Source organism: Thunnus albacares, chromosome 15 (genome assembly GCF_914725855.1).
Source record: "Thunnus albacares chromosome 15, fThuAlb1.1, whole genome shotgun sequence".
NCBI lineage: Eukaryota > Metazoa > Chordata > Actinopteri > Scombriformes > Scombridae > Thunnus > Thunnus albacares.
In genome coordinates this window covers 11,834,728-11,851,746 of record NC_058120.1, presented here as the reverse complement: position 1 = coordinate 11,851,746, position 17,019 = coordinate 11,834,728, and the positions used below count along the sequence as shown (strand labels likewise).

Sequence of the window (17,019 nt, the reverse complement as noted above, 5' to 3'; positions counted from 1 at the left end):
GAGCCAACATAATGGCTCTGATACCCCTTGTTAGGGGGGGAAAGGGGTGCAGGGGTACTGGAAATCTGGGCACAGGGGCTCAGGGGTGTATTTTGGAGCCGGTTCAGGAAAAGAAAAGTGGAAGGCCCCTCTGTACCGACATTGTATGAGAACAGTAGCTACATACAAAGATTGGATTACCCAAACCAAAGGGACGTGTTTATTTTGGTTCTCAGTGTCACTGCAATGTATTCATGCAGACAGAAGAGAGGGGTTGGGGAGCACAGACTCATGTCCTGTCCTATAATTGTCAATCACTAAGTAATTTCCCAGATCCCCCGCTGAAAGCACAGTAGATACACACTTTGTAGCGCTTTGACAGCTGAGAGGAAGACTGGAAAGGCAGCTAAACTAGCACAGGGGTATGATGACTGAGAATGAGGAAAATCTGGTAATTGCACATCAAATTAAAATCTTTACTGACATTTAAAGGAGGAAACGCGTCAAGAAATGGTCGCTTTAAAAGAAAATTATGTTAAGTGGATTATGATTTAGTTACAAGGAATACTTGACAATCTTTGCATACATCTGGTTTTTTGAGGAAAAGAGATGATACAGGCCGGGGTTGCGTAACAGTGCTTGGGGTTCTGGTAGCGTTTCCAGAGGCTGTTGTTGATGGTCTTCCCAGACTGGTGCTTTCTCAGTCTCCACAGCGCAACACGATTCTCTCAGAGGATGTGCCTCATCCCTGACATTTGAAGACCTGTAAGTGGATCCTTCTGGGATTTGCCAACAGATGGGGAAACTGAACCGGTGAGCAGTTCGGGGTCCAGACCCCTGATCCCCTGATTGATGATTCTGCTCTGCCAGTCCTCAACTCCTGAGCCGGACCACCGAATCATACTGTATTATCCTCATCCATTCCAGCTATTTAAGATGAACTCTCTGGTCTGTTCTGATGCTGGCATTGCATTTAAGTAGTTTTTTGACGTCTACCTGACCTAGAATAAAACACAGAGACTGTGACTGCTGTATTTAGCTGGGTGGGGGTAACATTTCTGACAGATGAAATTGAGGATAAGGGAAACGTTGAATTTTTCTGGCTCCAGATAAATAGAGCAGGAGTGTGAGGTATCTGTACCGTACTGTTTATTCAAGCAACCTGGGAACAGTGAGGACCACCACAAAGCTCTCATTGATAAACTTTGAAGCTGAATAGTGTCATAGAAAATGTGAGTAAAACCCCTCATTTAAGGGAAGCTACAACCCTTTTAACAGTTTTTGGCCTAATTCCTATGCTGGAGTTAAATAAACTTCAGTTGGAAGCGCTGATTGGCGAATGTTTTACTTCAAATGAAGTCTAACGCAGTCTGCTGCTGCTCAGTTGAAGACCGGCTTTGCATATGAAAACCTTACGCTGTTAAAAAAGCCATAGAAATTGCCCTGAGACGATCTTGCACAACGTTCTGCACTGAAAAACACTTTCAATGTATTGTATGCGTCCCAGAGAAGGCTGATTACTCTTTCAGTTGTGATAATGGCTAGGGTTAGAGTGCGCTGGGAAAAGCAGCTGGCAGACATACCATTGTCATTCAAATGAACAGAATTGTATCCATCCGTGGAAATGGTCCAACCCGTGCAAGTCCAATTAATATAATTTTCTCACTGGCACATTTATAAGCACAATAGAGCACAGAAGAAGTCAGCAGCAAATGGATTTTATCCTGAGCTGTTTGTGTTCTATCTCTGAGCATAAACGGCTATAATTAGTGAGTCAGCAACCACAAAACCAATCTGCGTATCACAATGGTGGCCATACTCCAGCTTGCACAAACACAAAAGGCCTGATTTGGTATGCTTGATAAATTCTCTCTGCAGATTAGGCAACATGTGCTCTTGTACAACAGTAAGATAGCAAAGAATGGAAAACCTTTGACCTCAACACGCAATCTCCAAAATATACAGTCACCCACACACACACACACACATACACACACACACACCTGACGCTGGTCTGGAAGAGGTGGGATACGGAAATTGCTTCATTACCACAGAATGGACTCTTTTGTAAACAATGCGTATTTCTGGCATCTCAGCAGATCATTGAAGAAAGAAAAACATCTCCTTTCTAAATGGGTTTTTTCTTCGCTTCAAGGCAGGGTACAAGGAGCACAGTCTTTCCCCGAACCAGAGCGGCTCGGACAGGCAGAGGAGGCTGTGTTGACAGCCTGAGTTTACTCATGGAAAAAGCGCACAATGTGAGTTCTGTTCACCGACTGACTTTGGAAGCAAGTCAGCGGAGAACAAAGCTGTCTCAGTCCAGCTGCCCTCCGTGGGTTTCTGGTCTGTCCTCAGGTTTTATAAAGTTGCTCTGCAAAGGGACACATCAGGGCCGTCTCTCACGTAAAGCTGTGGGGGCCTGGCCCCGTGCCCACCAGCAGTTACAGCTGAGAAAGTTAGCACTGTTCACTGCGTGTATCAGCGTGTGTGAGTAGGACTATGGAGCAGGTCTGGGAGGGGATCCAGGCCAAAAGGCACAGACAGGTTCACCAGGAAGAAACACTTGGCGGGAACTTCACACCGTGGTCAGAAGCTTGAGGTAGTTGGGCATGCAGAAGCCAGCGGGCTTGTGTATGCTGCCTGCACGCCTTGCTCTCTCATGCTTTGGCTGAATATTTGCAGATGAAAAACGTGATCTCAGTGTCCTAAGCAACACCGCTGCAGCTGTGAATGAGCATATTTGGGTGAGGTAATGAGAAAGTCCACGTGTAGGTGAGCACGTATGCATGTATTCATGCATGTGTGTGTGTGCATAACAAGCGTACGTAGCATGTGTACATTCCATGGAAACACACCCTTTCCTTGCTGTCAGATCAATAAGATTAGGCCAATGACGGTGAGGGAGAGGGACTTAAAACAGGCTAAAGGGCCTGATCCTCAGACAAAGACCAACACCATGCATTGTCTTTCACAATATCTGGCGCAAAATGCATAGGAAAAGGGTGGACATACTCTACTCCAGGGTACTGTACATAAAGCAGTGGAAAACAAAACTAAACGGCTGTCACGTGTACTGACCCTCAGTGGACTCTGTGCCTAAAAAGAAATGACTCAGCCCTCATCTGTAGCAAATGCAGAAAACAAGTCAATGGGAGACCTGGGGTGCAGACAGCTGCTGAATCAATTGTGGAAGAGGCAGTTGAGTTATGTATGGATTTTGGCCAGAGTGATCGGTTCCCTTTTAGGGAAAAAAAGGAAACGAACGGCTGATAATAAGAGAAATAGGCCTGGGAACAACAGGCGCTGGCTTAGGCTGCAGTCAGGGTGTCTTTGATTTGTTAATGGTTATGGTTGGGATGATGAGCTGCGGTTTTGGGCACAGATTTACTGAAAGGAGTGAAGGTTAGAGCTGGACATGCACGAATTGTCTAAGACTTTGTGTGTGTGTCTTGGCTTTTCCTGCTGGCCTAATGCTGGCTGGTTTGGTTAGCGGCTGACCGAGAGTAGTGAGTGGGTTGACAGCAATCCCAGTATCCTTTCAGGGAAGTTCTTTGTTTCAATTGCCACACAAGATTTTTGTTTCTTCTATGAAATCACTACCCACACCCTTATATTTATATGCACGCACACACTGGGAAACAAGCAGCTTGCAGGGTACAACAGGGGCCGCAGCTTCCGCAGACAGCACACAAACATACAACGCTGAGACGTCTCGTGCCCCTGCCAACCAGCGGCGGTCTGGCTCGGCCAGTAATAGCCCTGCCACAAAGAGGGCGAAGCCAAGCAGAACTAACAGTCCTTTCACAAGGGCAGAAAGGCAGGACAGAAGCGGCGTAGGTGAGCAAGTTGATTTGTGGGAACAAAGTCAATTTGTACCATAGCATCATAGCAGGCACTGCCTTCCCGTCTGATGAACTGTTTGCGAACTTCCACAAACCTATGAGGAACAAATTTTACTCTGATTCACTCCATTTTATCCCCATTATTAGTCTACGAGAGTAAGTAGGAAGAAAACCAAGTTGCTTGATTGTGCCTTTGGTTTTCAACTATCGCTACTTCTGATCACATTTGTATGAAGTGATGCAGTTGTATGAATTACCTAACCCATTACAGAGAATGCTGTTGCTTGTTCCTGTCAGCAAGCAACAGCAGGGGAATTCCTCCAAAATAGCAGTTAGGGGCCTTATCATGAATGAAAAATGTAAACCATCCTAGAGTGTAAAATTACCAAACACCACCCTACCAAGACCCCGGGGCTTGTACTTGACACAAATACCTCAACAAAATGGTTGGCCTCAGTTGTGATTTCCTATCTTCCTGTGTCTGCCTTCCCCCTCCCTCTCCTACACTTATCACATCCTCTTTACTCCCTGACATGTGGGTAATACGTCTGGCTCACCATGTTGCTTCTGACCAAATGCTTGCAGCCGTATTACATCAGCAGAGTACAAGATCCCACGAAACATACAAGAGACAACATTAGGTGATCGTACGCCAACAGCAGCAGACACTGACATTGAGTTTTAACAGATCGCAGCAGAGGGATGAACTGACAAGACCACTGAGTGAGTCAGTATGAAAGTGAGAGAAAGCCAGGGCCAAACCACTTCCATGTGTGAGTTTACAGGTCCCAAGAAGAATCTATGTTCTGACTAGGTTTCTTGAAGTGGTGTGAATAAAAGGTCTGCTTTAATGTTCCACTGTATGTGAAGACAAATGCGATCAGTGGAACTCCCATGCCATGGGAGCAAGTTTACAGGATACATTTGCTGTCACTAGCAGGGCATGCTAACACAGATCTTAATAACCGCTTGTATCTAAAGAAAACTAGGGGTTGATGGATGTTGGACTCACTATGGAGTCCAACAGAACGGAACGAATAAGATCCTAACCACAGAGTCCCAGTCTGGTCACAGAGGAAACTCCTGCTGATGACAGACAAAAGAAAATCTCTGCCGAGACATCTAGACAAACAAGATAATTATCACTCACAGACACATGCGCAAACACAGATGCAGACACACAGGCTCAGATACTCACATATGCAGGCTCATTGCACACATGTGATGATATATCAACACTCACAAGCATGTGCATGTTTGCATCTTTCCACATGCACATGCATACTTAAAGACATAACAGACACACACATACACACATCCTGGCCTCTTACTTAATGAGGGGCCATCAGAGGGGTGGGTGTGTGTTGCGGTGAGAACTCATAAGCTGCTGAAAAATGTTGTTTACAGTTTTCACTGGTGTGAGTTTAAACTGTCATCCATTGGGCTCGGGCTTTGAGATGAGGGAGTTACAAAACAGAGAAGACTAGCAGTATATCTTTCATTGTAACACTAGACTTTAATGATGATACGTCAAAACTACGTTTGTTGAACACACTTCCTGTGGGATTTACTCAGTAAATAGCTCAACATAAACATCCACAGAACTGTACTGTAAATGTTCAGTAATAACCTTTGTGTTATTTGAAAACTAAATAATCTTAAACACACTGCACACTGCCACAGTATTCCCAATCTAAAATGCCGTTTTTCACCTGAAATGTCAGACAAGTGTAAAGATATAGAGAACCTTGAGTATCAAAGGAGAAAAAAACATGTGGAATAAAAACACAACCCTTCACAGTCACATGCTTTGGACTTAATCTGTTCACTACAGCACCAAACCATTTTCTCCAGGTTTCAGTTAAGTTTTCTGGCTGTGAAATGCATGTTGAGTAGAATGAGATTCACCTAACATACACAGAGGTTCAGTGAGTTCACTCAGTGGCACCCCTGTACAATTTTGCAAATGTCACTCAGGAGGCAGCCACCACTTAGCGCCTGTCTATCTACCAGACACCTCACAATCCAAATGGGGAAACTAAACCCACCAGGGACACAAGACAATAAAGACTGCTAAGAGTGGAGGTAATCACACATTCTTGTATTCTCTTTTTTTTACCTCCCACACAAGGCGAGCATTCATCTTGCACTCTATGCATTTACACCTTAGGACTGTGTACTGTGCCTGAGGATCTCCAACACTCCATATTTCCATCAACAGTCTGGTCAAACCCATGTCTTGTAATGGAGACTTTTTTCTGTTTTTGCTTCTCTGTCAGTCAGATCCACACCTTCTCTTTTTCACTCTCAACATCTTCCCTTCTTGTTTTCTTTCACATGACATCAATCTTGCTCTCCAGATCTCTTTCTCTCCCTCCTTCTCCTACTTTATGTTTCCTGTACTCTGCATGAGTGCATTCATATGTGAAGTGCTGCACATTATGCCATCTGTCCGTCACATTTTTGCAAGCACTGCTCGACTTAGACGGTAAGCGACTCCATGCAAATGTTCAGGTAGAAAGTTGCAAGAGATTAATTATAAAATCCAATTGTGAGGACATGAACTTTAAAAGGGTCTCTACACTTAAAATTAAAAGGTGATAAATATCGAGTGGCAAAGCTTTCATCAGTCAGGGACAATATGCTTCCCCTTGCACATAATGAGCTGGGACATCAGGAATGCTATTTGTGAAGAGAAGGGCAGAACCTTTTGAAGAATCCCCATATTGTAATGCAAAATTACTTGAATTGAGTAAAGCTACTGGTTGGCTGCTGTTGGGGTTGTCAGTTCCAGTTGCAGGTCATTTGAAGGTTACCTGCGGCTTCCTGGCACTGGCTGCGGTTGATGTAGGCGAAGTGGTGGTGGCAGCTCTGAGACTCACACACACAGCCCTCAGTGGTCAGGTTACACCCGGAGAACATGCAGGCCGGGTTGGATGGCCCCACATACTTCTCTCTGTGTCTTTCCCGGTGCTCGTGCCGCCGACCCTCTGAAAACCAATCGTGAACACACACACACACACACACACACACACACACACATACACACACACATACACATACACATAAACCACAGTCATCAATGAGTCACAGACAATGGCACCACTCAAGAGTGGTGGGGAACCACAAGACAAATCTTAGCATGTGTGTCATCACTATGATATGTAAGTAGCATTAGTCACCTCAGAGCCACATCTGTTATGGATTAGCTCTTCTCAATGGACAGCATTATTCCCCCCTAACTCATTCTGTGCGCATGCATCTGTTTTCAACGTATGGATGGAAGGTGAGGGCTCACCTGAATTGCTGGCCTTCATGCAGGTTTCTTGGTCTGGGTAGGTGAATGAGCCCAAGCAGGAGTGTCGGGCATCACACACACACTGACCGCCTGCTCTGTCACAGCCTGTCATCAGCGGACAGTGCTCGTCCTCCAGGCCAGCTTCTGGATGGTCAGGAAGCACTGTGGTGGACAGGAATGAGTACAGAGGACATTAGAGACAGAGTGTGAACTTCTCACTTGGACTGGTTGCTCGCACTATCTATTTTTACTTTGGGAGAAGAGATCAACATTGGCAAGGGCCACAGGTAAAGAGTAATAACAAGGCAAAATGTGCCAGAAACCAAGATTTATTTCTCAGGAGTGCTGAAAGGCCAGTCAGCTTACAGCCTCTGTTGCAACACATCGCCCTGGCACAACCGTTACTGAAGTGACCAGTGTATTTCTGGGCTACCATCCCTCCTCCCTCCTCATCGTGCCACACTACTTCAGCCATTAAGCCCATTTGTTTGCTTTTGTTCCACAGCATGGGGCCCTCCCAGGGTTTGCATCTCTGCTGGCTGCTGGAACGCCTCTTCTGTACTAAGGCCACTTGCACCATACCCATTACGCCTACTGAGCCTTACCCCCTGAGATGGCACCTCGAGGCACTTCATCCCACTTGGACAAAACTTTATGACAGGAAGCAGAGTAGGAGGGAGTGATGTGTCCGGTAAGTGCCATGTGAGCGGAATAACCACCAAAACCCTGGGATTAAAGGGCCCCCTCTTACACATCGACCACAGTGTTCCTTTCACATGCATGCATGAATAAACACACGTACATATACCAAATTAACCTTCTTCATAGTTGTCCAAGATCAGTAAGAATGACAGCAGAGTAAACAGGATGAGACAAACTGTAACACCGAGTAACCCCTTTCCAAAGCATTTGGCTCCCAGGCCTCAATCAACAGTGTGGAAGCGTGATTGGAGCTTATCATAATACTCTGGCTTTCTTCTCCAAACAGCTACGAACAATGCACTAGAGCAAAAGGTGAAAAGGCTGTCAAACATAAACATGAGCACTTCATAGTGTATTTACCTGACTACTGTAGCAATCATACAGTACCTGAAATGAAGCCTTATATAAGTTATATGAGATATGAGAGATATGAGGATCCTTTTCTATCCCAGTTAGGGATCGGAGAAACAATAATGTGATGACCGATAGTGACTGGAAAAAATGGACTGCCATGGCTTTGCTTTTAAAATTCTGCAAGACATAATAAAACACATATGTTGATTTTGATATTAATTCGAAACAGATATTCCACTAGGGGAGAAGGCCAGTCTTTTACTGTAATAAATTTTACTGTTGAAGTGAATCAATGTTACTTCGATGGTAAGAATCCTTGGAAACACTTTCCCCAGAATTAGGCTTGGTTGTGTTGATGACTCCCGGGTGAAGGTGGATGCTCACAAGCACTTTGGCAAACAGCAGAGGTGAAGGCAATATTACCTTTAACCTGAGCCAGCCTGTGCTGTTAATAGCTCTCCCAGACAGCCAGTGAGACTGGCAAAGCACAAGCAGCCTTTTCAATAAACCAAACCAAAACTTTCCCTGTGATTTCCTCTCACCTTAAAATGATCCTCACCTCTACATTTTTTCCATCCCGAGGCTTTCCTGTGCCTGGGAGGGTATTTTCATTTGAGATGGTAGCGGCAGGGGTGCCTGTCTGTGTGGGGTGCTAAATCTGGCGTGTAGAAAAGGAAGTAGGAGTCAAAACAATTAATGAAAGTCTGGACACTGAAGACGTTGTCTCTTAGACTAATTAGCTTGACACCAGTCAGCCCAGTTTGTTCTAAGCTGGTCTGCTTCAGCCTAGTTCCCTTTAGCTTGACCCTGGTTTAGTCTGGCCTTGTTATCTATTATCTGGCCTGGCATGACTCTTGCCTGGGTCTATGGCTTCATCCCAGAGGGATTCCTCTCTTAGCCACTCAGACTGCTTGTCTTGGCAGAGTCGGGATGGGACAGCTGACCTCTAGAGGCCCTCTGGCTGATAGCGAGCTAAAAAGGAAGTCTTTGAAACATTAGATAATACCAGAGGAAGGGAGAAGTAGAAGGCATGTGAAGAAGTGCAGTGGACATAAAGTCCCTGTAAGACAGACATTCTGTTACGAGCTATGTTAAGTGCCTCTGGAGCTTGGGGAAACTTGCCGTGGGAGGACAGACATAAGAGTACGATGAGAACATCAAAACAAATCATTTAGCTTCTGAGACTGAATGATTTCACCTGACTGACTGACAGACTGATCACTGAAGCAGATATGATACGTTGAAAGGCCCAGATGACTTTTCTTTAGAGCAGGTGGCTGAATACTCAGGAGACGAGACTCAACATGCAAACTGAGGCTGCAACATTTCATTCACTTTTTTACATATCTTTGTAATTTTCAGTGTTTAAATGCAAAACTCTTCTCTTTTGGCAAGCTGCAATCTTTTTGTGGGGCTTAGGCAATTATTTCTGGTTATTATACCTTCAAAAGTAGTCAGATCTACAGGCAACAAAGCTTGGAATTAAACACTTCCCCAATTAAATACAAGGTTAACAATTAATTTCCAGCATATTTCAGCTTCTCCATGACCACAGGAGTGTTTATAATTAATGGGTATTGCTTTCAAACCTGTCAAGACAATGAACAATAACAGATTAAAAACTGACTTCCATTACCAAGGTACTGTATCCTTCTCATGTAATATTCAACATGTCACCTGTGTTTTAAGGTTGTTGCTTATTCCACTCTAACAAATTTTGACCACCCAGAACACCAAAACTGTGAGGAGAAAGGCAGGGGATCAGAAAGCGGAAACATTTACCCCCTACTCCTGATTGCAAGTCTAATCACTTTAAGACCTTTGTAGCTTGAGGAGGGAAATCTGGGATCAGCCTCCAGCAGCCTGCCTACTGTGGCCCCTGAAAACACACCGGGAGGTGTTGATTTACCCCCACCTAGACCCTCTGGGATACTGAGGCTATGTGTGTATATATGTGTGTGATTTAGGGGTCAGCAGCATACACCAAGGCCCCTGGAGCCACAAGACCAGAGGCATGATTCAATCAGAGGAGCCATTAGGTCTCCCCCTCGTTCCAAAGCTGTTAATTTGCAGAGGAGATGTCCTCCAGACGCCAGCCTAACCTGTACATGAGGCACAATCATCAGTAGCGTCTCCTGGGATGGCCTGGGGCTATGGAGACCCCTGGAAACCCTTGTGGAGCCCTGGCTTGGACCACCCCACAGAGGGATGATGGGAGGGCAGGGTCAGGGGGATCCAGACACCCACTGAGAGCTGCTTACTCTCTCCTACATTGCTGTCAGTCCTCTTCAATCATCCTGAAACAGGCTGGACAGAGTGCAGGTGGAGGGGCTGGGGGATTATTTGTTCCTCAGGGGAAGGCCATTGCTACTTACCTCATTCACTGCGTGAGGGACCTGACACCCTACACATTTCTTTGAAGTTCAGAAAGTTGCTCAAATTGTGCATAAAATGAGCACATCCACAGTATAATAGCACAGCTCTGCTTGGCAGGGAAACGGCATAGCAGTGTGGATCCACAGGATTGCAAATGAAAATCTGCTGGGGACTTTTGCAATCATGCAGTAAAACCATTACAGCTCAAACAATAGACAAGAAAAGGCAATTTATTAACTAAATTACAGTGTATTCCAAGTTTAAAAACACAATCATCATTGTTGGGAAATCTGCAATCTTGCCCTCGCACGCATGCAAACTGTCATTTTTGCTCCCATCTCAATTCACTGCCTTTTTACAAATGTCTTTTTGAGTTGTGAAGAACAGGACCTACTAGAGCTGGAGTGTAACCTGGTGCCAAATAACTGCTGCCAAACTTATTGTCATGCTCCAGAGCTGAGAGTGAATGAAGCTTTGAGGAGAAGAAAGAGCAGTTGAACATGACTCCTCTGCTGGCAGTCAAGAGCCCCTCGGACCCGGGGAGCTGCTCCAGGCAGCCAGAGACAAGGTAAACACTGACACAGTCACTGCAGTCAGGACTCAACTGACATTTGAATAGTGATGCCCTCAAGCCACTTAATGGGAATGGGATGGTTCTCTATCAGCAGAATGGACACCTACTGTTCTTTTATTAAAGCTCAAAAGCACTATTTTCTCTCTCTGTACTGCCACAAAATTCTGTTATTTAGCCTACTGAAATCATTTGATGATGATTTTAATAACACTACTACCCACCTTTACATACTCCAATTTCAGGGATAGTGGCAACTCCTGTTTGGTTGATAGAGGCGCAGGTCAGACCTAGGGCGCAGTAGCCGTGCGCCCAGTCCTTGCCGCCGCAGGGCTCCCACTCCAGCCGGGCACACTGGTCACAGCATCCGCACGGATCCCTGGCCAAGGTCCGGCCACCCTCGCAGCCGTGCGGCGCTTTGACTGGACAAGTCCGTAGATTACACGGCGTGCATTCATGAGCCGAGAGCGCGCGCACCAGAAAAAGGACACTCAATAACACAACGGAGCACTTGCTGAACATGTTTCAAAAGCCTTCTGTAAGTTTTCCAGAGAAACGGTCCGCTTCTGTCAAATGATAAGCCACATGAACTCACCGCGATGCCCACTGTATCTCCAAAGTTACGAAGTCTTCTTTAAAGTTTTGTGATGAGTCTTCCCCCCCCAGGCAGTGCTGTTTTATTACACAGCGGACTCAGGTCACTTCAAAAGCAAAAACACCACGAGACTCAAGTGTGCGGATGCGTTTTCAGTGGCAGCAATATCCAAAGGTCCAATATAAGCAGGTAGACGCACGACCCAGGCGTCTCATCTGATCAAATACAAGTAGAAATCCTACACGGAGGCTGTGGACGTCCACTGAGATCTGCTGCGGCAGACAGCGACACACGGGAACGCAATCTGAGACCTAAATTGACATACAGGCATATAGAAATTAGCGGTGCACCCCTCCCACTGACTGACACAGGCACGGACCAGTCACAGGGAGCGAAAGGAGGGAGGATTTGAACTGATTTATCCCCACAATTCGTCTCTGTGTTGCGCAATGATGCAACTTTGAATGTCTTGAATGCAAGTTGCTTTTTCCGCTTCATATTCCGTAAATCTGCAGTTCGGTGCCATTTAAAACATAGCAGTTTGCTATTATTTTCCATTAAAGAAATGGATAAAATCAGCTGCAGACTACTTTACTGTAGGAGAAGCATGAATACTCAATCTGAAATCCTTTTCGTCTTACTGTCAAATACGTTATGAGGCTAAATCATATAAACAAACCAATAAAGATGTCTGAACTTACCCAATAAATGTATATAAAACAATGACAATAAAATCCAAGCTAACTGTACTTAAATATAAATATATTTTACGTCACAAAGTGCAGTTACAGTCAGGCTTTTGTCACCAACCTCTTAATTGTTCTTTATCTTTGTTCAACATTACAGCCATAAGTATGTCAAAGCCTTATAATCAAACGTATAAGACATTATCAGGGCCATATCATTCCACAGTTCTACCTTTTGCGTGTGGATGAGTGTGTGCTTACTTGTGTTTGTAGGTGTCCGATTGTGTGTGCAGGTGGCTTTGGCAAGATAAAAGGTCATCTGATGTTTGTTGAGCTGTGTTTGTGTACTTGGTGTGTGTGCCTGTGGGCAGTGGGCACAGCTGGAGGCTGCATGTGACAGTGCCACAGACACTGGAGACCTAAAGCAATTCTGTCAATTGAGAACAAAACTATATAAATAAAACACTGTGTGCACCCTTGTTTCTGCTGCACAAATGAGCAAGAGAGTTTTTTTTCCCAGGGTGACAGATCATTTAGTCCTCTGAACCAGTCAAGTGTTATAGTAGCATTGAGCTCTGCTTTATGTCACGTGAAGCTGATGCCTAATCTGAGCAACTAATAATATTGACTGGAAAGTTATAAATACAGAAATATCACATATCAAAAGTATGAGGATGGTCCAATATTGGGGATTTTTTTTTATTATTATGGTGATTGGAAACATTTCCTCTTCAAACACCAATCAGATGTCATCCGGGATGATTTTATCCACAATGTCAACACACAACAGCACCTCGTTCATTTGCAACATCTGCCTGGAGCCACCCGCTCCAACACAAACACAACATCCAGGAAACCAGCCCCGCAGCACGCATAATCAGCCCTTGCAACACAACTCAGCTCTTGTCCTCTGGCTCTCCCTTCACCCTCCCTCACTCCATCCCTCCTTAAAGCTCTTGTCAAATAGGCCGACTCGCTGACCGCTGGCCGGACCCACTGCTGGTTGACGACAGATCAGACCAGGACCTTGGAGAGCCTCGGTTTCCATTGACTTGCAGAGATTGCGACCCAGCGGCACTGACCTATTTACCTAGGCGATGGGCTTTCAAATGGGGCCAGCTGGCTACTCTCAGAGGCCCCTGGTCCTGCTATATGGACCAGAGGTTTGTTTTTGGCTAACCGAAAGATCACAGCACCTTCTAGTTTTCTCTCTATCATGCTAGTAATTTGATGTATAAACACTCTAGGGCATTTTTCTCTCAGAAAGGCAATAATCAATGATACAATAACACTTTGACAGAACCATATGCCCTGTGTCAAATGTTGCATGATGTGGCATTTGGAAAACTTCCTCATTGTTAAGTTGGCATCAAACACCACAGTCTGTTGACAATCAATCATGTTGGCTTTGACTTTAATTTCAAATAAGTGCCAAATTAGATCCAGACAAAGCTAATTAGATTTCTCAGTGCCATATTCTCTAAAACCAGAGCACAATCTACTGCACCATGTGTCTGGGTGCTGGTGCTTTGCCTTTGCATGTGAGTCTCTCAATGGAGCAAACACGGGGAAAAGGTGGGGCAGGGAAGGGCATTTTGCCAGGCTTGAATAACTGTAGTGTGTGTGTACTAATGATGTTCTGAGTCACAGAACTCTGGGAAAATACAGCAGTAGCCTAAGGGTGCCAGTTTCCCTCTCCCCTATACTGAGGTCCCTGGTGTGATGAATGTGATCCAAAGCCTTGTGGAGACAGTTTCAGTTGGTCCAGATTACCGGCCCCATAAGATGGAGGAGGTCACAGTGTGGGCTCTGTGCCAGCGATTGGATGACCTCTCTCTCTGTCACCCACTCCTGTTGCTTCTTGTCTCTCTGCTGCACAGACAGCTGATTTACACCCTACTAGTGTGGAGGCGTCAGAGCTGGTGGTGAGGAGGTGTTTCTGGGATGTAGATGGTTTGGAGGTGAACGGACTGGCAGCAGCAGCAGCACATGGATGATGGTGACATGGGTGTGCTACAGAGTGTTGAACGCATGTTGAGTGGACAGCGTGCGGCACACCTGATTACAGGTCCCCAGGATGTGCTCCAGGAGTTTTCCCCAAGGATCGGTGTACAGGCCGGTTATCGCCCTTGCTTTGCTTATCTCTGAGCGCCGGTGTCGGGCTGAGCCACACTTTGCAGATCCAGGGCAGGGGGGGGGGGGGGGGGGGGGTGATAGTAAGGAGTGAGGGGTGCAAGGGCATAATGGCAATGAATACTGACAGTTGAAAGAGTTACAAAGCCATTCAGAGATCTACTAAATAGCGGATATATGGAACATTTAGTGTGGAGGCTAAGCAACACATACACTAATGAATGACTTGTTTTTGAAACCCAGAACAGATGAGGTCATCTGTTTTTTATACAAACTGCCAATAAGTGAAAAAATCAAGACAAAGAGGTGTGAACAAACAAAAAAACTTGAACTGGAAAGATTAACAGAGGCAACACAATGATTTTATTTTTAAACAGACAGATGTACAGCATATTGAGGTAATAATTGACAGAGATGGTTACTTCTCTTTTCCATTACTGCCATCCAGAGGGACTCACATGTGCTTTTGTTTCTCACTTTGCACTCTTCATTTGTTTGGACCTTGGTAGAAACAGCTTGGAAACAATCAGAGGAGTCCAACAGAAAGAGTAAGTCATCTTGCAGCAGATAAGAGCTCATTCTCGGGTCTAGTTTACAAAAACACTACACATGATTTCTTTATTTTATCCTCCTCTCTTTCTATGACCGCTCTTTTCTTCCTGTCCTTGTCTGTGCTCTCCCTGTCTTTGTTTTCTCTTTCTCTCTGTGAGGTCTGGTCCAGTTGCTGTTTTCCTTGCGGGGACTATAATAATGTGTTTTGACACCGTCAGGTCTCCTGCAGTCTTCTTTCTGTCTCGCACAATCCCCAAAGTCATCACAGCAGCAGAGTGGCAACACAGTGATACAGACCTACAAAAAAGGTTAAAGGGTTCAACCAGGCCTGAGGGTGAGGTATGCCACTCTGGCTTTGTAGTCAGTGAATTGGATGTTTTCTGCGAAGTAACGGGGTGAGGACGTAAATCTAAGCAGATGCCTGGTCATCTAGTGAGTGGTACATCATAAATATTCACACGTAAATCACTGCTTTGTGAAGTAGTATGAATGTCTTCTAACTTGTTTTGATGAGGAGGGCAAGACAGACACGATTTGATTGGACAAGGGTTGCATGATCAGCCCTTGCTTTACCTGTCACAAATACTTGGGGTTGATCTACTTTTTTGATGTGGCTCCCTGTGTATGCAATGATGGTCAGACAGTCTGTTGGTTGGTCCACCACTTTGGTCCAGACTGAAATATGGAATGGTTCCCAGGCAATGAATCCTATGATTTTGGTATTCCCCTGACTTTTCCTCTAGTGCCACCATGAGGTTGACATTTGTGGGTTTTGAGTGAAATGTCTCAACAACCATTGGATGGAATTGGATTGAATGTCATGAAATTTGGGACTCACATTCATGCCCCTTTCTAAGTAATTAATTTCTTGTAAGCCTCAAGCTGTTCTTTGTGTTTAGGGCCAAGAGCAAATATGCATGTTAACATGTTAAATTGAGATAGTAAATATTATAAACATTACACTTGTTGAACATTAGCATTGTCATTGAGAGCAATGACATACTGACATTAGCGTTTAGCTCAAAACACTGCTGTGCCTATGTGCAGCCTTACAGAACTGTTAGTCTTGGTCTTAGGAGCACATGTCAGCCATGGATAAAGTAACAAAATCTAAACCAGCTGTAGTGCTAATAGAATAATTCTAAACTTTATACTGTACACATTGTTGACTTATAGCATTTTCTGTCACCATTTGTATCAACACTTTCTCAAAGAGCTTTAATGACACACAAGGTTTCTGGGATCAACTGGAACCCTGAGTCATTATGACTCAGCCCCAGACCCTTCCTACACTCATGGCTGAAATCCTCTGGCTGCAAACTATGCCAACCCTGGGCCTCTCACTCTCTCTCCATCTCTCCTACTGGGAGATCCTGTGACCTTGAGTGGGGAATGGCCACCAGCTTGTTTGACAATTATAAGTGGCATACTTGCTCACCCCTGTCGTGCTACAGCGGAACGTTAAGTGGACCTCTCAGAAGTTTTAATCTGCAAATCTATGTGATGATGGTGAATTCCTTAGTGGATTGGAACCATAAAGAACCCTTGTGTCCCATTCCCACAACACCTGCCTGGTGTAATCTTCCCTTTCATACATGGGATCATTGAGACTATTGAACTGGAGAGCCTCAGAGAGTCTACGATTACAATAAATGAGTAGAGGGCGAGGCTGCAACCCAGATTTTCTGCTTAGTCATAAAGTACTTTGAGTGGGTGTAGCTGGATGTATTTGTCATATAGATGATATAAAACTGTCATCATCATTGCAAAACAACTTTCTAGAGTTTCTAGAGTGAAAGGAACTAATCACTTTAGAATTACTGTAAAACATCACTAGTTTTTTTTTTCTTTGTGGCAGCACATCAAGCTGTAAACACAACACTGAGACATTTCATCTCCTGAAGTCGTCATGGCTAACTTGTTGGAAAACA

At 44.8% G+C, this 17,019-nt stretch overlaps 1 protein-coding gene across 1 annotated transcript in view; it reads right to left on the bottom strand.

Annotated features, from left to right (window-relative positions):
• Window positions 1-12,072, bottom strand: part of crim1 (cysteine rich transmembrane BMP regulator 1 (chordin-like)) — a 33,731-nt gene extending 21,659 nt beyond the window's left edge. The window contains exons 1-3 of the mRNA XM_044375062.1: window positions 11,347-12,072; window positions 7,120-7,281; window positions 6,638-6,811 (exon numbers count right to left, since the gene is read on the bottom strand). Of these exons, the coding sequence (XP_044230997.1) occupies window positions 6,638-6,811; window positions 7,120-7,281; window positions 11,347-11,644 (634 nt within the window). The 5' untranslated portion in view covers window positions 11,645-12,072. The remainder of the gene's footprint in view (window positions 1-6,637; window positions 6,812-7,119; window positions 7,282-11,346) is intronic.
• Between the last annotated feature and the right edge of the window lie 4,947 nt (window positions 12,073-17,019).